The following is a 22,057-nucleotide window of genomic DNA, read 5'->3' on the forward strand; positions in this document are numbered from 1 at the left end:
CAGCCACCTCGCCTGCCAGTGTAGTCTTCAGCAGCTCAAATGCTGCTCGCTGCTCAGCCCCCCACAACCAGTCTGTACCTTTCCTCAACAGCAGTGTTAGAGGTTTTGCCTTGTCGGAGAATGAGGGTATAAAATTCCTGTAGTAGCCAACTAGGCCCAAGAACATTTGGAGTTGTTTGACAGTACGGGGTGGGGGAAACTGAGAGACAGCTTGTACCTTGTCTGGGTCCGGTCTGCACTCGCCAGGAGTAATTATGTGCCCAAGGAACTTGAGAGTCTGTTTGCAGAAGGAAACCTTTGCTGGGTTGACTGAGAGGCCGGCCCTGTCAATCCTACGCTACACCTCTGCAATGTGGTCCAGATGTTCTGCCAATGTGTCGGAGTAGATAAGGATATCATCCAAGAAAGCCATGCAGTAGGTATGTTTTATTCCCTCTAGCAGTTTGTCCATTAAAGACTGAAACGTTGCTGGCCCTCCAGCCACTCCAAATGGCATCCTCTTAAACTGAAACATGCCCTTGTGGCATATGAACGCAGTCTTTTGAACGTCCTCCGGTGCTACAGGCACTTGGAAAAAACCTTGTGCAAGGTCCAGACTCGAGAGCCATTTGGCACGACCCAACTGTGCAAGGACCCAGTCGGTACGAGGCATTGGGTACCTTGGTACATTTGTCCTGGCATTTAATGGTGTGTAGCCAACTGCTAGGCGGTACCTACCATTCTGTTTCTGCACCAGGACTGGAGCACTGGCCCATGAGCTGGTGCATGGTTCGATAAGGTCTTGCTGCAGCAATTTTTGTATACACTGGTCCATGACTTCCCGCTTTTTTGCGTTTACTGGGCGCAGTTTGCAACGGACTGGACAGTGGTCGCCTGTATCTATTCTATGCGTAATGAGAGATGTGCAGCCGGGGTATTTTTGGAAAACATGTTTATATTGACTGAGGATGGCTTCAAGTCGATCGCTGTCAGGAGAGGCCCTGCTGTCAGACGTCGCTTGGCTGCAGTTGGCCTCAGGTGGACCATGCTCTTCCAGAGCAAACAGCTGCTGCAAGGAGGTAGCTAGGTCCTCATCCCAGTCTTCCATGACAGGATGCTGCTGTGCAACTTGTGTGGAGCTGTCTTGAGCATGGCCAGCAGCCGCTGTGTGCTGGCGAGAGGGTGCCTTGCTGAACCTCACCAATGGCTGGGGATCCATCCCGAGTGCCATCCACCGAGGCCTATATGTACACAAAAGCCCGCTGTTTCAAGGAAGTCTCGTCCCAGAACTATGTCGTGGCAAAGCTTCTCCAATAAGAGGAAGCGCTGTTTCCGGCTGCTACCCTCCCATCGGATTCGGCAACGTACAGAGAGTGTTGTCTCCGACCATCCCTCTGCAAGCCAGAGAGTCCGTCTTTCTTCTCTGGTGCTAGCGCCACTTCGTTTCGCCGCCTCGAAGGCTCGCGCGTTCATCAGGCTAACGCTGGCGCCGGTGTCCATGAGGGCGTAAATTACACTGTCGCCGATTGATACCTCGAGCAGAGGTTCTTTCCCATCGGCCGGCACAACTGCTACGCTCGGCCGTTTCCCGGACAGTTTGCTTGGAGGTGACCGACCTGATCACAGCGGAAGCAGCGTGGTCTGCTTCGTGACTTGCCTGTAGGGCATGCGCGCGCTCGATGACCTCTACCACCGCACCGGTGGCAGACAACAGCGTCAGGTGGAGGCATGGGCCATGCGATGACCGGTGCGGAGCGGCTGCTTTCGATCGTTGAAGCCGGCGACTGGTACTGTTCACGGGGATCTGGCGGGGCCCACAAAGGGGCCTCAGCTCGCAGCGTCGAACCCGAAGGACGGACCTCGTGTCGGGACGGGAGCACCGCCGCAGGCCGAAGCGACCAGTCATGTCGTGACGAAGCATCGGTTGAGGCCGCCGCGACAGGGCAGTGACAATGTGGAGCGCCGGCGTCAACAAAGGCGAGGTCGGGCGCAGCCTGCGTGCATCGCAGTGGCGGTGGCACGTAACCCAGGCGGTGCCACGCACGCTGCATAAGGAGGCCCGCTGCCTTTGCCATGTCGCGCAGGTTCGCGAATTCCATGTTACTCGTCAGGTCCTGAAAGGTCGGATGCATTTGCCGCCTCACCCGATCAACTTTTTCCGGGTCGGTGACAGGCTCTCCAATACGGTCATAGTACTCTGCTATGACGTGTATGAACTGTTTTAGATTCTGGGCAGGGTGCTGAGTGCGCTCGGCCAGCTCTGCCTTCAATTTCTCCCTGTAGTCGACGGCCGCGAACTCGCCCTTGAAGTCCTCGGCGAAGGAAGCCCAATCTGAGTGGCCACCGATGAACCGCCACCACTGTTTCGCAGAGCCTTCCAACGCCGCAGGGATAAGTTGAAGGCGACGATCGTTCGGGATGCCTCCCAAATCGCAGTACTCGACGAATCGATCCAAGAATGTTTGCGTGGGTTGACTGTCTTCATATCCGATGAATTTCGGTAACGGCCCAGGTGCCTCCCTCATCGTCAAAGCCCGTGACGCGCTAGGCCTAGCTTCATTGGCCTGCTCCGCTCTCGTACTGCTGGTGTCGATCGATGTCTTGAGCAGAATCTCGCGCACTTGCGCTGCCAGTTGCTCCCGCTCGAGCAGCGTAGTGGCCAGGAGTTGCTGCACCAGTGTCGTCGGGACCGTGGCTGTGACGGAGCTTTCATCAGATGCGGACGTTCCGGCATTGGTCTCCATGTTGGTTCCGTCGGACGGGCCCCCGCGTGTCAAGGGATGATTTATTACACACGCTCACAGAGTCCCTCGTGCCGGAGTCCCCCACTAGTCATCCGCGGTTCGCGCACCTAATGCAACGCGCACCGAGCTCACACTTGAGCCCACTTCGACCACGCCACTCGGATCACTCCCGCGCTGCCCGCGCCCACCTTACGCACATTCACGCCATAGCCAACCACGCATCCCCTCTCCCTCCAGTGTTGTCAGCCGTCCCTGTGTGTCCCCTGATGGTGCCACCCGCACTGGCCCTTACAAGTTTTTCCAGTTGATCACGTGGCGAAAACATCAACTTGACGTCACAGTCGTCCTTCTGTCGACGAAACCGAAACAGCGTGAAGAAGAAATTCAATTATAACCTATTTAGCGGTCGTACACAAATACCACAGAGTGCTTCATGTGTACGAATGTCTAAGATATCGTTTGAAAGAAGAAAACACGCAAGAAAAAATTTGGTGTCTATAGTCCTTAAAGGGGTGCAGACACAAAATTTTAAACGCAATGAACGGCATGAGAGTGAGACAGAGAAAGACTGTATTGTGCAGAGGAATTCGGGCCTCCCAGGACCCCCGGGTCCCCGCACGACCACACCGCACTCAAACGTTCATGGCTAAAAGGTCCATGACGCTGTCCGCACAGGTGGCGACGATCTTCTGTCGTGCCTGATCTGTGGAGCGTAGTGAGGTCTCCCAGTCCTCCCATGTTTGGAGTGGCTCCGGCCTGCTGGGTGGAGGGGAAGCCGGACAGATCCCGAAGATATCAGTCAGGTTTGCCGTTTGTGCATTGCACACAGGGCCGGAAGGTGGGATGGGTCGGTAGTGGGAGAGGAGGTAGGGGTTAGTTACCGTACGATTTCTTTCATGGGCGTAAGAAGTTGCCATCTCGCAAGTGTCTGGCACATTCTTTGAGGGGAACATAAGTTATTGCTGTTTTTAATGCTGTCCGATGAGCCTCTCGTCATTTCCACCCACATTGGGCTGCCTCCGCGGCTTAGTGGTTATGGCGCTTGAGTGCTGACCTGAAAGACGGGAGTTCGATCCCGGTCGCGGTGGTCGAATTTCGATGGAGGTTAAATTCTAGACGTCCGTGTACCATGCGATGTCAGTGCACATTAAAGAACCTCAGGTGGTGGAAATTTCCGAAGCCGTTCACTACAACGTCCCTGATAGACTAAGTCGCTTTGGGACGTTTAACCCCCATAGACCAAACCATTTCCACCCACATCGACGGATGTCATCGTGCACTTGCTTTAATTATTGTGACGTCGCTAAACTCAGGGGTTGTTCACTTCAGCGAAGGTGCTAACTGAGACCAAAGGTTTTGTGTACAAAATGGTTTGTAATTAATTATTCACACTGTACACAAGTGTTCTGGGCTTATGTTCATGATTGCCAGGGCCCAAGGCCTCTTTCAAGGCAGAAAAACCGACACCGTAAAACTTTGTGCCTGGGACCCCTTTAAAGCATATGCCATGTAGTTAGCATCTAACATTGTGGCGGGAAAATTTGTGCATGCATGACATCAATGCCAGCTCTAGGAAGTTGTTATACAGGGTGCTACGCCACGAATCTCCACTTCCTGGCCATTCTGTGCTGGGTGTCTACCACTTCCACCTGCTTACTCTTGCCTCTCCTTCTTTCCATTAAACGCTGTCCATTCACTGACACCAAGCATTTTGCTGACAAATGCACATGTTCCATTCACAGTATGTCCCAAGTCTCTATCTTGCCGGAGCTGTAGCAATTAAAAATTTTTTCTCATTGAATTACGAGAAAAAAAACTCCACTTGTTTGCTTCTTAGTCAAGTGCCTTAGGTGTACAGCAGACGTGTTCAACAAGGAAGATTGTCGCCGTGCTGGGATATATGAGGAACGATCAAACGCATTTTACATAGCACATAATTTGACACAGACGCATGATAACTATAGGCCATGCTCATGGCATTGGCTGCGCCGCCTGTTAGCCAGGCCGCGAAGCGTGAGCAGGTTGTGTCTGCTGCTCTCCCTGTCCGTTTCAGCGCGCTTTTGCGATGCGCTTTTGCGATGCGAGTGACGTAAAGGGTCGTACTTCTGCGCAGCTGACTGGTCGAAAAGTTTAAAAATTTTCCAGGAACATGTCCTTGGGTCCCCTCCGTGCCTTCACTCGTCAGCGGTTTTTTCAGCAGCGCAGGGGACAAAGGACGTGACAAGTGCACAGACACGGCGCTGAACTTACAACTGGTTTATTGAGGTGATTTTCACTACTTAAGTACAGTGGCAACCAATCTCAAATGAAAAGACAGATACACAAAACAGATTGACGAAAATGACAATTCCTGAGCACAGGTCTACAGTGGCACAAGACCAGCTGCGCACGTTTTTCTATTCTCATCAAGGAAACGTAGTTCTTTATCAGACAGAGCTATTGAGGCAACGCTTACGCATTCATCTTTGAATTTATGGATTTCATGAGCTTCAATGATTTCACGAGTGATTTTTGTTCTATTATCTGACAGCACTCGACACTGAGTGAAAACAGGATAACACGGCGGTTTTTTGTTCTTTTTTCTTTCCTCTGTGCAGTCTTTTTCGGAGCCCTTCACTGCGGCGTTCCTGACAGCCTGAGTCACCTTGGGACGTTGCACCCCCATAAAACATAAACTATCTACTGCTGGTGTTCTTTTCGAGCCTTTGTCATGTCCATCAGCTTCTTCAGTGACGGATACCAGTGTTCATTTATCTACACACCATGTGTTAAAAGAGACCCAGGTCTCTTGTTTTGAGTCTTTATTTTCTGGCTTTTTCAAGCAAAGCGTCTTGTTTTGATCGTTTCTGAAACTGTACGATTATGCTAGTTCATAATCAGAAGACAAGATCTTGGTGCATCTGATTGAACAGGCAGCGCGACGTAATCCGCCTTTAATGATTGTTTTCCTCATTTAGGGCAGAACATTCGGTGACCATGCCACCATAGTGTTTGCTACAGCAGTCTGTACTTTCTGACACTTCTCAGAGCAGCTTCCTCAGAACGCATTTCGCAATGCCGGCAGTCTCTTTCCTTAATTCGTTTCACAGTTCATGCAACTTTTCAAGCTCACTGGTTGAATTCAAGAGAAGTTTATTTCGGAACACTTATAGAAATTAAATTTGAAACAACATCTGGAGCTCTAGCTAAAAGCTAGTTGGAATCCATGCAAAACATATCAAGTGAAACTAAGTGCAGGCATCAGAACAAACTGTTCGATTACACATGTTGAAGACTTGCATTCAAATAGAAAGTTGAAATCTTAACCAACTAAGGTATAAACTAAAGAAATATGTATATACGTGCAAACACGAAGTCGCAACACAATCCAGCCTATAGCTAGCGGCGAAAAAAGAGAAAAACAGAAGACACACTTGGCAGCCAGAAGGGCTAAACCATTTTCATGCGCTGGGATGATCTACAATTGCGCCAAGAATGCATAAAAGCCTACAGTGTGGCAGCAAAAAGCAGCATTTGGGTGATGCTGTTCAGGTTGCCGCCAACACTGCGAATAACACTGTTTGGTGAGACACATGTGCCCGATGAATTCATTGATATAAATAAATGTTAACAAGGCACCACACCCGCCTCAAATGCGATCGGCTCGGAATACACAAAATGTTTGACAGAGAATGACCTAATTCGAGTAAGCGAAGTTTCCAGAATCAAAATTACGTCTGCGTGCAGTGCATAACGATGTGCACATCGACGTCTTCATCAATATCCATCTGCAGCGCAAACATCTGATCAGCTTAACCTCGATCAGAGTTTAACCTCAGCCTAAAATCGTCTCGATAAGTACCGACGACCCAGGAAAGTAAAACCATGAGACAACCAGGCTTAGCACATGCTTTGGCACGTCTACTTGGTTTAACTACGTTTAAACCCTACCATTTTTTTTGCGCACTGCTCTTCTTTAAGAGGAATTTGTTGCAGGAGCCCTTGCAGCAGATTGACCTTAATTTGAGCTGGCCGCTCTTGCTGTCACTGGCGCCACCATAATGGGCTCTGCCGCAGGTCTGTCTGTCCCACCATTCAAAAGTTCTCACTGGAATCTCGCTGGCTGCCTTTTTAAGTTTTAAAGTATAATGCGCGGCCCCGTAGGTGCTTTCCCGCGTGTTATGTGCATGTTTGTATTTCTGCTTTCTTGCTTCTTTTTTGGAAACGAAACTGCACAGTAGAATAGACTTTCTATGCCTCCCAATTTTCTAGCCAGTGTGGGTGTGAGCGATGTGTCTTTAGAAAACAAAAACAACAACAACAACAATTCCAACAACAAGAGCAACAACCACAATTCAATTGTTTCGGCGGGAGCTCCCGGAAGAAGAAGGAGAAAGCGGAGGAAATACGGGGTGCTTTCATCTCCTCGCTTAATTTTACGTCGAGTTCCGTGGTTGTCTGTGCTAGCACAAATTTCCAGTTGTCCAGGAAATTTTGGAGAAAGGTTAAGAAAACAAGAGGTACTGGATAAAGGAGAATAACGTCAAGGTAAGAGTAGCGGGAAGATCGGCCTTAAATATAATTTTCTGGCATACTACTCACTAGTGGGGCATACCACTACGGTGGTCAGATACCGTTTGTACCTCACAGTTCAATTGAAGGATTGAAGATTCGCCAAAATTTGCGGGGATTGTTTACGAACATGTGTGACAAGGAATGCTGCAGGAAAAGAGCATCGGAAAAGGGTTTTTTTCTGTTAGGAAGCTTTGTGATGTGTGCGTTGTTCAACAGCGCTTTTGTATACGTTGTAATGGTGCATAAAGGAATCTATTTTTCCTTTCGTAAATTTTAGCAATGAAAATGCTCCGGTTGGTTTGTGTGGCTCGGATATAAAAATTTGTTAATACTTCGAGAAATGTATAATGTTCCTCAGTGCTGGCCTGAAAGTCATCTCTGTTGCCATCACGGATTTGCTTGACTTCCTTGTCAGCTTTGTTAGCTTGAATGTCGAAGCTAGACGAAAGCAACAAACGGTCCCTTAGGCCGGCTCAAGTAGGTAAAGTTTGAAACCAGATCGGGATCGGAAGTTAATAATAAATTTGCGTTGGCAGCCAAGAAGAGGGAAAAAATTGAACAGAGTTTCAAGAATCCACTGTCCTGCAACACAGATAATGTTTTTTGGAATCACTTTCGGAGACAAAGTGAGGTTAGGAAAGTTAAAGTTGCCTTGGAATAATATGGGTGCTGTTGGACGTCAGATAACATAGTTAAACACATTATGCCGCTCGGATGTGAAGTTAAAAGCGTAATTGGGAGGTCGATAGCATAAAATGGTTTAATAATAATAATAATTGGTTTTTGGGGAAAGGAAATGGCGCAGTATCTGTCTCATATATCGTTGGACACCTGAACCGCGCCGTAAGGGTAGGGATAAAGTAGGGAGTGACAGAAGAAAGGAAAATGGTTTCAATGTATGGTTTTACACACAGCTGACGTGACACCGCCTGGTCGCAAGTTGCGATCGCATTGGTGAACTGTAAACCGGGACAAATCATCAAATACCTCACTGCTATGTAAGGTACGTTAGATTCAAGCCAAAATTCTGTGACTGTGATGCTATCTTCCCAATTGTCGACAGCGGAGTTAAATAATTTGCATGTGTTACGAATGCTTCTTGCACCACCTAGCAGAATGGCTTTGTGTGAAGGCGGTAAGGCAGCGCACTTCCCTTCGTGTCATACTGTGGATTCCATGTTTTTTCGCTTATCGAAATATTCGTTGCGTAGAGGGGAAGGGGCAGCTCTGTGCACTTTTGCAGCGGGTTGAGCTCGCAGTTCCTTAATGCTATTAGTTTCAGAATTAAAGATGTAGAACGTTCAAATAATGACCAGCATGTAATGCCGAAAGGGGAACCTTGGGGACTAAGGTAGGCTTTTCACGAATTATTATGTTAGTTTCTTGCGTGCTAAACGCGTGACTGATCAAAAACTGTTCACATATGCAAATATTCTCCCTTATTAGCTACGTACGGAGCTCTAATAATATTCGCTTGCATTCGAAAAACTAAAATTTATTATAAGGGCTAAAATTTGATGCTGAAAAAGTGCCAAGTCAGTTGACGCGTTTTATGCGTGATTTTAATCTTTGCAGCTTTATATTTTAATGACTCCGAGAGATACGTTGGTGTCTTCTATCGAGCTGGGCAGCAGAGCAAGGAGCGCAAAGAGTACCTCATAAGAATAACGAAGTAAACTATGAATTAACTAAAATTAACAAATAAGCTTTTTATTTTCAATCTTATGGGGCACGGTTATAATACGAAACTGAAGGCCGTCAACACCGAAGGTGAGCTGCGTTTGTTCCCTGAATCGGCAACGTGGTTCTAAACATCTAAAGTCAAACATATATTTTTGAAAGCTCGTTGAGGTGGGTTTATTGCATATCTCTAAAATGGCATCTCTCGCACTTCTTCCAAATCAAATGCAGACGCATCTGGTGTAATTGATTATGTAGAAGTAGCTAACCTGATTACAGCGGCGATATGACGCGCAGCGATGCCTTTTTTTATTCAAATAATGTGCAAAGCCAACATAAAAAGGCATCAATTGCGCATTTTTGGCGTTCGATATTTGAAAAAACATTGCGGATTAAGAAAATTTAAAACCAGGGCTCTCTTTCCATTTGACGGCAATCAATTTCGCAATAAAACCGTGCCCCTTAAAAAAAATGTTTGTTACCTAATTGACGTTAATTAATCGTCTAATTACTGATTCACATGAGGCGTATAATGTCTCTCCTCCTGTGTAATCCAGCTAAAGAGAGCAGACCGATGTATCACGCAGGTTTTAAAATAAAAATCTATTAAAATTAAAAAATACGCCCTGTATACCTATTTGCGCGGATTCGCCGCAGAGTGCGTTTGAAAATGAAGCAAGTGCTTTCTCTCCTAATTCCGTGTTTCAGCTGCATCAGGAATACAACGCAGAATGAAATTATTTCTTCTGAACTTGCCTTCCAGATTATTGGAATGCGTCAGGAGTGCTGCTTTGAGCGCGGTAAAATATTCAGGGGCGCCCTGAATCGACGAAACCCAAGCTCAATGATGTTAGGAATATTAGTATTCGATTCAAGAACTTCGAAGCGATTGAATACACCTAAAATTTTGCATTATACTGATGTTTTATTGTCTTTCATCTTAATGTCTGCGCAGAGCTCCATGAGTCTGGCCTTTAGCAAATGCCAAGGTCCGGTCGTTAATGCGTGTAAACATTGCCAATTAAGCGTTGGTTCCTACAGGATAGTCCTTTGTTTCGGACTTTGAACTGTCGGAGCGAGTCCTGGGTGGGCCGGGGTTGGTTTCAGTGCTTCGAGAGCAGAGCGAGTGTCATATCAACATATTCACCGAAAGTCACGAATAGCAGTTGTGGACATAGGAGCAGTAACAGAAGCCGATTCTCCGATTTTTTGACGTAAAGTGAATTATTTCTCCTGACCTGTGGATCATACAGCTGAATAATTGGTCTACCATGCGTAGGTGCACTCAGTCTTTTTTGTAGCCTCTCGAAGTATTAACGCGATAGCGTCAAAGACCCCATTGTCGAGAAAATTTACTGTCGGCGCTGTCGGAGTCGGTGTTGTGAGCGAAGATTCACGAGCATGACTCCGGCAGGTGATGCCCCAACAGCGACCCAGGAGGCAGGTGGGCCACCTAGGTCACGTGACCTTGCACTGTCATCACAACCCGGCCACCTGAAGCCGGCTGTGAGAAAACTGCCCACCGTGGCTGTTGGCAGTTAAATTGATTGGTCGCTCGGAAAGATCAACCTGGGCCGCACACGAGGCCCGCCGCTTGGAACTCCTTCCATCGCAGGACACCGACGCATCGCTTAACCGCTGCACCACTGCGCCAGGAGGGGCATGAGGACTCCCAGGGATCAACGTAGAGAATGACCTCCTTCATATATAGGAATTAAACCATTGGGCTACGGCGTCATATATTTCAGGCAGAGCTTAAAATGCTCCCCCAAGGCGTACCTCATAGCCTTATTTGCTTTGGGACGTTAAACCCCGTAAACAAAACGAAAAGTTGCCTCAATTTTTTTTTTCAAATTCTGTTCTACCTGCAGTTTGACCCTTTTTTGACGAATGAACAGTCCCCCCGAGTAGGTAAGGGCTCACAGAACGCTTATATGTTGTTGAAGGAATTATGAGACGACTGATGCGTTCTTCACATTTAATAAATTACAACACAATTTACAATTACATCAAATTTACAAATAACGAAATATTAGTAAAAAACAAAATCGAAGCTGTCGTCGCCTCTTTCCACGGCGTAGCAGGACCCGACGAACTCGCGCAGGACGCCCATAAACTTCAGGTACAGCCGTCTGCGTAGTTGAGAAAACAGTGAATGAGGCCGGTGAATCAACCTGGCAGACGCAGACAACAGTCGCTTAGGAATGGCGTTAAAAGCAGCAAATTGGTCACGAGTGACCGCTGAGTTCCACGTGGTGTTATACAAAAGGGAGACACTTCGGTATAGCTCCAGCCAGAGTAAGGCATGCACCCCCATAAATGATGGCTGCTCCTTCAGTGACACTCTACCGTAATGCGACAACAGAACTGCATTCGCCAGTCACAGCCTCGGATGCAGCACTTTGTGGCCACATGGAAAGATAGTTGAAGTTGATAGTTTGTGATTCCAGAAGAAGCTGCATGAATATACAGCGAGAGGTCCCATGGTACAAGACCGCAGGTGGGACCTGCCGTGAGAGAACCTTGGCTCCGTTGCATGCTGTCGTTATATTCGACGGCACTCGCCGGGACCATTAAACAAACAGGTGGTGTGAGAGGGAGCGATGGTTGCAACCGTGTTGGGCATCATTCAGAAAAACGAGCCAACTCTTCGAAAGGAGGACGCGACGCCGATAATTGTTTCGTGCCTTTCATAAATTCCTATTTCGGTATATCCCTGCAGCAGCCGACTACCAGCATATGTTAAAGGGACACTGGGGACAACTCCACACAACTTCCGTAATTAGTACAAAGCTGATTTTGTTGCTTTTTCTGGCTATGTTGATCTCTGTCCAAAAGCAAAAAAGAAACATTTATTGCCGAGAAAATTTCGTCTAAAATTTTTCCTGCCACGCGATTGAAAGCCGTGATGTAAACACCGAAAAGGGCTCCGTGATGACCGCCGCGCGGCACAGGTTCCCGAGATGGTACTTGTGCTCCGTGGCCCCGAGGCAACGAAGCGCTTGGCGAGCTCGGCGTCCGGAGGCTGCCGAGATGGCCGCGCGGCACAGGTTGCTGCGATGGTACTTGTGCTCCGTGGCCCCGAGGCAACGAAGCGCTTGGCGAGCTCGGCGTCCGGAGGCTGCCGAGATGGCCGCGCGGCACAGGTTGCTGCGATGGTACTTGTGCTCCGTGGCCCCGAGGCAACTAAGCGCTTGGTGAGCTCGGCGTCCGGTGGCTACCGAGATGGCCGCGCGGCACAGGTTGCTGCGATGGTACTTGTGCTCCTTGGCCCCGAGGCAACGAAGCGCTTGGCGAGCTCGGCGTCCGGTGGCTACCGAGATGGCCGCGCGGCACAGGTTACTGCGATGGTACTTGTGCTCCGTGGCCCCGAGGCAACGAAGCGCTTGGCGAGCTCGGCGTCCGGAGGCTGCCGAGATGGCCGCGCGGCACAAGTTGCTGCGATGGTACTTTTGCTCCGTGGCCCCGAGGCGCCGAAGCGCTTGGCGAGTCGACGTCCGGTGGCTGCCGAGATGGCCGCGCGGCACAGGTTGCTGAGATGGTACTTGTGCAGCGTGGCCCCGAGGCGCCGAAGCGCTTGGCGAGCTTGGCGTCCGGAGGCTGCCGAGATGGCCGCGCGGCACAGGTTGCTGCGATGGTACTTGTGCTCCGTGGCCCCGAGGCAACGAAGCGCTTGGCGAGCTCGACGTCCGGTGGCTGCCGAGATGGCCGCGCGGCACAGGTTGCTGCGATGGTACTTGTGCTCCGTGGCCCCGAGGCAACGAAGCGCTTGGCGAGCTTGGCGTCCGGTGGCTACCGAGATGGCCGCGCGGCACAGGTTACTGCGATGGTACTTGTGCTCCGTGGCCCCGAGGCAACGAAGCGCTTGGCGAGCTCGGCGTCCGGAGGCTGCCGAGATGGCCGCGCGGCACAAGTTGCTGCGATGGTACTTTTGCTCCGTGGCCCCGAGGCGCCGAAGCGCTTGGCGAGTCGACGTCCGGTGGCTGCCGAGATGGCCGCGCGGCACAGGTTGCTGAGATGGTACTTGTGCAGCGTGGACCCGAGGCGCCGAAGCGCTTGGCGAGCTTGGCGTCCGGAGGCTGCCGAGATGGCCGCGCGGCACAGGTTGCTGCGATGGTACTTGTGCTCCGTGGCCCCGAGGCAACGAAGCGCTTGGCGAGCTCGACGTCCGGTGGCTGCCGAGATGGCCGCGCGGCACAGGTTGCTGCGATGGTACTTGTGTTCCGTGGCGCCGAGGCAACGAAGCGCTTGGTGAGCTCGGCGTCCGGTGGCTACCGAGATGGCCGCGCGGCACAGGTTGCTGCGATGGTACTTGTGCTCCTTGGCCCCGAGGCGACGAAGCGCTTGGCGAGCTCGGCATCCGGTGGCTGCCCAGATGGAAGCGCGGCACAGGTTGCGATGTTCCGGCAGCTCTCGCTCTTACAGCAGCGGTCAGCTCCTTGGCCAAGGTCGTTCTGCATCGCGAGCTGATGTACAGAACCACTCTGAAGGAGCTCAGCATCGGACTGGTCGCGAGGAATGGTGTGGACGCACCTAACTTCGCGGTGCCACATGAAGGAACGGTTCTAAAGAAAAGATGGCGTCCGTTCGATGTCTCGTGTCGCTCGAGAACAGAAAGCTCGAGCAGCTGACTCGAGATGATGATGATGATATCTTCGTGCTTAATGGCGGATATCCACAGCGGGGGATTGGCTCGAGAAGTAGCGAGACCTCGAGACATTTTTTCTTGCACTTTCGGTTTGTTTTGCACATGCACAAAAGAACATGTCGGCAATATTCGGGTGCTTGCTCGCGGTTAAATCCAGTGCGGGCATTCATTTCACGTTTACCTTCGCGGAGCCTGGGTGTCGGCGACGTCCACACGATTCTGCCTGGCTACGATAGAAGACTTTTTTTTTAAGTGAGAACGTCAATCATTCAAGGTTAACAAAAAAATGAAGATGGAGTTGAGCAAGAGAAGCAGCTCGAAAGTATACAAAGCTTTCTACGGGAGTTCTACTAAAGAAGAGGCGGAAGCAGACGAGATAAGTGATGCCTGCAGTTCCTGCTGTACCATTGCGATGAGCGCCGTGGTTTTTTATGCGAGGACAAAATCCTTGTTTTCAAGTGTGGTTGAAAATGATTTAGAAGAGGAATAATATTGGACAAAGCAGAAGAATGCGGTCGAGATTCAATGCACACAATTTCAGTTTCGTAGCTTCCGACACCCGGTGCTTGTTGACGTGCCTATTGTGGACATCACTGGAACTAACGGCGCTGCGGTCGTGCTTTTCTACGCATCTAGAGCGTCGTCTGCTACACCTCCGTAACGACAGGCAGCGCCGCGCCCATAGCTGCACGGCACAACGGTGCACGCAATGAGGTTGAAAAGAACATGATAATAAACTTGGAGCACTTCTCTTACGTGTTGCGTGTCTCATGCCGTCCAAGCAGCTTAGTGTCTATGTTTTTTCGTCGGTTATAGCACTTTACATTATCGGATGTAACGACAGAACTGTTTTAGTGCACACGCATCGAGCTGTGCCCTGTCATGCCACGTGCTGCAGACACGAACCCGAGGCGCTGCAAAGGCAGGAGATCGACCAGTGCTCTTTGGGCTCCTTGGCTGTAACTGCTGTTTCCTTCCTTCAGTGCAAGGGCCTTTCTCTTTCTTCTCCCTCACAGAAGTTGTCCCTAGTATCTGCTCTCATTTATTAAGTGGCTGCCATCGTCAGGTGGTGTGAAAAAATGATTATCAGTGGCGTCATTTCTGTTGCCGCTTGTGCAGCCGGGTGCAAAGCAGGATGTCATGTGTAACACTCACTTCAAGTCACCAAGTACACGGCTTTCAGCACAAGGAGGTTTTCGCAGTCACTACGAGCACCTTGCACGCAAAAACCAGCCTGAAAATCTGACTAGCCTGTCGTAACTGCAACGAACTGAGCTCCCGCGACTGCAGTCTGTGCACGTCAAAGAGCCCCATGTGGTCGAAATTGTTACGCAGCCCTCCACTACGGCACCTCTTTCTTCTTTCTCTTGTCCCTCCTTTCTCCCTTCCCTTTCGGCGCAGTGGGGGCGTCCACCGAGATTTGAGACAGTTGCTGCGCCATTTCCTTTCCTCGAAATCTAATTTTCAATTTTAATCCAAATTACTAATCACACGCGCAACCTGTACACATTTTATACTGTGTAAATAGATTGTCTATATTACCTCTACTCAAATCCTCTCGTCCTGTTCCCTCCACTTTCATTTCATTTCTCATTCTGCTTGCTATCCTAAATTTCCGCTGCCCAGCTCAGGTGCTTGAGTATCTTTGGTTGATGCCGGGGCTAGCAAAAATCTTCTCCTACCCTTTTATAAATATTTTAATAAACCACTGCTACTACTAATTGCGAAGACCTCCACTACGGCGCCTATTTCTTCCTTTCTTCTTTCACTAGCTCCTTTATCTCTTCCCTACGGCGTGGTTCTGGCGTTCACCGAGATATGACAGATAGTTACTGCGCCATTTCTTTTCCTAAAAATATTGCTGGTGAGTTAGCTGAGGTTAACACTGGTCGAAAGCGAAAAGCGGCATCTCCCTGGCTACGTTTGTGGTCGAGCGACCGGCGGTCTCCACAGCAGGCGCCGCATCGAACACATCTAGCGTTAGGCTGAAAGCATCACAGTGCACTGGCGTTTTATAATAACAATATTAATTGGTTTTGGGGGAAAGGGAATAGCGCAGTATCTGTCTCCTATATCGGCGGACGCCTGAACCGCGCCGTAAGGGAAGGGATAAGGGAGGGAGTCAAAGAAGAAAGGGGTGCCATAGTGGAGGGCTCCGGAATAATTTCGACCACCTGAGGATCTTTAACATGCACTGACATCGCAAAGCACACGGGCGCCTTAGCGTTTTGCCTCCTTAAAAACGCAGCCGCTGCGGTCGGGTTCGAACCCGGGAACTCCGGATCAGTAGCCGAGCGCCTAACCACTGAGCCACCGCGGCAGGTGGCGTTTTATGCAGGACCCATTTTGATGCCCCGCGCATGCAATTCCAGCAGAGGCTTTCCCACTCCACACGGTCAAGGTGCATAATGTCACGGAGGGAGTAGGCAGCAGACCTAGTGGTGGCTGCCGATATGGGGCACCGCGGCCGCCGACCACTGAGCCGACCGATGCTCCTGACGTGCCGCCGCAACAAGGAAACAGCTTAAGAACTTGCTGTAGCGCTGGCTTGCGTTGGAACGGAAGCGAATTCTATAATTAGCGATAGCGCGACGGCCATGTATAATTTTGGAAAACGTATTATCTTGCAGGAAGCTGCAAGGATTCTGTCCAGTAGGCGGCTAAACAGAAAAATTGCTGATAGCCTAGCTTTGTTAAGCCAGGATACACGTAGCCAAAGCGCGGCGACTTCTGCATCGGAAGAGTGCATTAACTAGATGCGCCTTTATTCATGGTTAAAGCTTGAGCCGTCGTGGCGTAGTGGTAGCGGTGAGTGTGCGGGGGGTTTCAGTGGCTCCCATAGATGCCGCCACCGAATACGTTGGTTAGCGGTTAAGCGCAGGCTCAGTAAAGGCGCGTTTATACTCCGACGTAACGCGCGTGCGCGCGCTGCACGGCGACATCACGTCGGCCAAAGCGACATCCTCTATACTCCAACTGCGCTTGACGCGACGACGAGGAACGCGGTGTGATGCCATACCAAACGGCGGCGGCGAGCCGCGCGGTGTGACGTCATGCCAGATGGCACCGCGAGCGCGGGAAGAATAGTAACCATTTGGCATATCTCTGTGGACACCCGAGCCGCGTCGTATAGGAAGGGATAAAGGAGGGCGGGAAAGAAGAAAGAGAAAACTGAAAACAGGAAGTTGGATTTTGAGGAAAGGCGTGGCGGTGCGCTGCGGCAGAACTCCTGAGGCTCGGTGCTACTAGGGGCGCGTGCGTAGTAGCGACTGGAGGAGAGAGAGAGAGTGAAATATCTGCGGCGAGGCACGCGTGGTGACGTCATGTGGCTCCTCGGAGCACCGCCGTGATGAAATCGCAAGTTCGCGGCAAGTAAAGCTTTCGCTTTAAAAGTAGCCTAAATTGGACTCGCGTACACGCCTCCGTTTTGGCAACGACGCGGCGCACGAGTTCGCCCGAGCCCTCTATTTCCGGGTAACTGTGGAGCCGCCTGACTGCCGGAACGTGGACGAGCGTCTGCAAAATTATTGTTGAAAACTTTAGGTGACAGAGGAGACTGGTATCATCACCGGATAAAAGTCTAAACAATAGTGATGTGATCGCACGGCGGCGCGTCCAAGCTGGGAACTTCGTAAACCTGGTCTGGGCGTATCATTTTCAGAAAGATGTGAGACAAGACGATAAGGGCAAGCACTGTGGGATTAGAGGGACCCTCGAACACAGAATCTGGGATTGCGCTAGCTCCCCAGGAGCTGAAGAAAATATAAATTGTACAGAAACCTGGAACGCCCTGCAGGGGAGGAAGGTCCATGCTCTACAGCAACAAGCCATCCGCCTGGCTGAAGAAGCCACGAGGAGTCAAGACCACTTTGCCTGCTTTTAGTCGCGGAGGACCCGCTCCCCGTCCCCCAGGCCTGCGTACCGTGTATGGGGAGTAGGGGGCCTCCTTATCTGGTGGAAAATAAAGTTGGTATCATCATCATCAGCCAGCATATCTTGGATGCCTCCTTTCCTCCTCTCCCCAACGCGGTGACGGAGCGCACATCTGCCCCTCTCCAAGGCAAGCGTCGCATCCATCTCACCTAAGCCCTTCACAATGGCACCTCTTTCTTCTTTCACTCGCTCCTTTTTTCCCTTCCCTTACGGCGCGCTTCGGGTACCCATCATCAGCGTCGCAGGGACAAAGAGGCACTTAATAGCATCATTATATCAGCATACAAGGTGGCCCTTGGCCTGCCGGCATACACCAACTCCGATCGACTGCTGCAGCTGGGTATTTTTAACACGGTTGCTGATCTAATTGATGCCCATAAGACGACACAAGTGTCCCGCTTATCGCGCACTTGCGGGACGCGTAATTCTCGACAAACTCCACATCCGCCCCGTTGAGGAGGTATGTGCAACATCAAATTTATCGGTCGGCACTACTAGTAGACTAGTTGCTGAACTATGTTGTAGCCAAGAACATATAGGGCTCACTGTGTCTCTTGCAGTTCTTCTCTCGTCCGGTTCGAGCACCAAGGGATTTTCGTTAAGTAGTGTTTGTGGCTACCTTCATGATTACATTATTCCAACTTGTCGGTTACCTTGTTAACTGTACATAAAAATATATAGACAACGTCGTTAATCTCGTTGGTTGGGCGCCCGTCTCTGCTGCGGGAGGTGGTTGGTTCGAAACCCACCGCCGGACACCCACCGGTAAAAATGGGTACAAGCGCCCCCCGGCCTGGCGCCCGGCATTCTTTAGGGGTGTCCGCTTGGGAGAAGCTCCGCAAACCCCGCTGCGCCCCTCGCGGGCTAAGCTGCAGTTTCGAACGACCTCGCAGCCTGTAAAGGTGGTAGGGCAGGTCAACGTGCGATCAGCAAAACGTCCTCACGGTAAATTCTGGCATGGATCCGAGCAAAGAACCTTTTCGCGGATTACCCTCAACCATTTCTCAGTAAAAAAGGGGGGGGGGAACGCGGAGGCAGGTGCTTTCTTGGAAATTTACAGCAGTAACGGTGGGTGTTTCGTACTCCTCTCATGGATGGAAAGCGGCGTCAAGAATGGTAACCCTCTCATGAAAGCAAATAACTTACAAGAGCCAGCCACGAGCGTATACTAATACGATCAGACAAGGTCAATTTGTTGGGAAGAGCGAGTGACCGCGCATCGTTTATACAGGGTGCTTCACCTAAGAGTTCACATAATTTTAAAAAAATAGGCTTTCTGAGTTGTAGGAGCGCTTTTTTCGGCATAGCGTTGTCAGCAGTGTTGTACGTCAGAATAAATCTAAGACATCCTAAATATAGCAGGTCGGTTAAATAGTTTATATAATAGTTACCTTTTAAACTGTTATACTATTAGGCTTCCTAATTAGCGAGAGGCGTGTAGGCCACCGTAAGTAATATCCATATCAGTTTTTAGTATTTCGAAAACGCGGTTACCCTCGGCGCTGTTGTCCTACAAATCTTGGCTGTTTCGACGAGTTACGTGCACCGGAGAGGTGGCTTTGCCTGCAAGCTTCTCGAAAGTGCATGTATTTTGGCAGGATTTAGGCAGAATTTGTTGGGCCACAGCGCCGAGGGCAACTGCGTTTTCTAAATTCAAAAAAACTGATATCGATACCACTAAAGGTGGGCTACACGCCTCTCAATAATTAAGGAGCCTAACAGTAATGGTTAAAAGTGAAGTATTATTTGTTACTTAACAAGCCTGTTAGTTTGCACGCCTGCCTTAGCTGCATTTTGATGTAATTCACCGCTGACAATGCTATGCCGAAAAGAGCGCTCTTCTAACTCAAAACGCCTATTTTTAAAAATTGTCTAAAGACTTAGGTGAAACATCCTGTATAATGGCGCAGTGATGGCGGGCTGTCGTGCTAGTGTTATCCTAATTGCGTCGGTAGTGTTTTCTTCAGGGCGCTAAGTGCAATGCCTACAATTTTATCGGCGCCGCTGATTGAAACAGAGCAAATGGCTCAGAACAGGCCCTGGATGTCCCCGGACAATTGTTTCTGTTCCAACCAACGTGATCAATAATTTGTATAGTCCCCAGGTCCACTTCTGGCAGCTTTTAAATCCGCAATCTATACGCACTATTACCTTAACTGATGATTCCGGGCGTGCTGTTTCTGATGTCGAGTGTGCTAACATATTTAATTCTGCTTTCGCATCTGTATTCACTCATGAACAGGAACCGCCCCCCCTCATGACAGCAAATGACCAAAGAAGTTTAATGCCAGCCGTTACTTTCTCTGAGGCCGGCATATCATGTCTCATAGATAAACTAAAACTGTCATCATCTGCCGGCTTTGACGAAATCAACACCAAGGTACTAAAAAACGTTAACCATACTTCTGCCAAATTTTTATGCCTGCTGTTCTCACAGTCTCTTTCTACAGGTGTCATACCCCATGACTGAAAAGTGGGGAAGGTCGTTCCGGTCCACAAGTCGGGTAACAAAGATTCACCACTTAATTACCGACCCATATCACTCACCAGCATACCATGTAAACTCATGGAACACGTCATTTATTCTTTAACAATGCATTTTCTGGATTCAAATAACTTTTTTCACTCATCGCAGCACGGATTTCGCAAAGGATACTCATGTGAAAGTCAACTAGCACTTTACGTTCATGACTTGCATGCCAATCTTGATGCTAACCTCCAAACTGACGCAATTTTTCTCGACTTCGCTAAAGCATTTGACAAGGTACCTCATAACCACTTATTTCTGAAACTCTCTCGCCTAAACTTGCATCCCGACATACTAGCATGGATAAAAGAATTCTTAACTCACCGCTTCCAATCAGTCGTTGTCAATAACCAAATGTCTGACCTCCTACCAGTCTCCTCAGGCGTGCCCCAAGGATCCGTCCTTGGGCCACTCTTGTTTCTAATTTATATTAACGACCTACCTGAGAAATTAGATTGCCATATTTCGATGTTTGCTGATGATTGTGTTATTTACAGAACAGTCACTAACACCTTTGACCAACAATTCCTTCAAAACAATTTAACTCATGTACAAGACTGGTTCAGTGAATGGCTAATGACACTTAACACAAGTAAATGCAAATATATGTCGTTCCATCGTCGCCGTTGCTCTCTTCTGTTCCAATACAGCATATCTAACGTTCCTCTCGATCTTGTCCAATCATACAAATACCTTGGTGTTCATATTTGTCATGATCATACATGGAATACGCATATTTCAAACATCATATCATCCGCCAACAGAACACTAGGATTCTTAAAGCGTCACCTACGCTCTGCACCTCAGCATGTCAAGCTCCTCGCATACAAATCATTAGTCCGATCAAAATTAGAATACGCATCTCCCATCTGGTCTCCAAAGCAAGCATATCTCTGTAATTCAATTGAAGCAGTTCAAAACCGAGCAACTAGATTCATTCATTCATCGTATTCTTTTGATATCAGCATATCATCCCTCAAATCACAGTCCAGCCTACCTACCATTGCTCATCGAAGCTACATTGCTAGTTTATGTTTGTTTCACAAGTTTTTTTACTCTGAGCTACGACAGGAACCCTACATCTGCGCACCACCACCACGCATCTCCCTCCGCACCGGCCATCAGCAGCAAGTGCCACGACCTCGCGCCCGCCCCACTACATTTTCTTCATCATTCTTCCCCCGGACCGCGAACGACTGGAACGGCCTTCCCCGTGAACTTGCTGCTATCACATGCCAATCATTGTTCATCGAAGAAATCACGCGTGTACTTGCTTAGTGATAATCTTATATTTGTATAACTTTCAACTTATCTGTTAGTCTTTCTGTTTTTCATTTCTGTGTGCCCCACCCCTTATGTAATACCCTCTAACGAGGGTTTTTAAGGTATTAAAGTGAAGTGAAGTGAAGTATTGAAGACCTGCTGAAGTGTACGTCATTCGCCAACCACCCGGTGAGCGCATTCATTCCGCCTCATCTAGCATATTCCAAGGGCTTGGTCCGAGGGGTCGACTCTCGATTGAGCCCTGCGGAAACGCTTGAGAACCTCTCGCCTGCGGGAGTGATTGCTGTCCATCGATGCAGCAGGATGGTTGACGGAGAAAAAATTCCTACGGAGTCCGTCAGTGCCACATTTGCAGGAATATTTTGCCCGTCAGAGATTAAGGTGTGGCCATTGGTTTTTCGAGTAGATGCCTTTAACTCTCGGCCCCTTCAGTGTCAAAACTGCTGGCGATTTGGCCACAGCGGCAAAGCCTGCAAATCGGCGCTCGTGTCGTCAGTTCTTCCCTTGGTCCCTGTCCTGTGTGCGCTGTTTTTCTAGTTTGACTACCTACCAACTCGCCCAGTCTTCCACATCGGCCTTACGCTGCTGTGCCTGTGGGGAACGTCATTGCAGAGAGGAATGTCCTGAACAGCAAGAGAAATGTTGTTTGTGTAGCGGTGCTCACCCTGCTGATTCGCCTGACTGTCCTCCACGAGCACAAGAAGTTCA

General features: G+C 49.5%; 2 protein-coding genes across 5 annotated transcripts in view; one reads left to right on the top strand and one right to left on the bottom strand.

Moving 5' to 3' along the window:
- Window positions 1-22,057, top strand: part of LOC144115266 (uncharacterized) — a 339,847-nt gene that overhangs the window by 76,150 nt on the left and 241,640 nt on the right. The gene's annotated exons all lie outside the window — the stretch shown is intronic.
- Window positions 9,711-15,258, bottom strand: LOC144115268 (uncharacterized). The gene is made up of 2 exons (XM_077649575.1): window positions 11,876-15,258; window positions 9,711-11,089 (listed from the first exon to the last, which is right to left on the bottom strand). The coding sequence occupies exon 1, from the start codon at window positions 13,675-13,677 to the stop codon at window positions 12,271-12,273; it is 1,407 nt and encodes a 468-aa protein (XP_077505701.1). The 5' UTR covers window positions 13,678-15,258; the 3' UTR covers window positions 9,711-11,089; window positions 11,876-12,270.

Source organism: Amblyomma americanum, chromosome 1 (genome assembly GCF_052857255.1).
Source record: "Amblyomma americanum isolate KBUSLIRL-KWMA chromosome 1, ASM5285725v1, whole genome shotgun sequence".
Taxonomy (NCBI): Eukaryota; Metazoa; Arthropoda; class Arachnida; order Ixodida; family Ixodidae; genus Amblyomma; species Amblyomma americanum.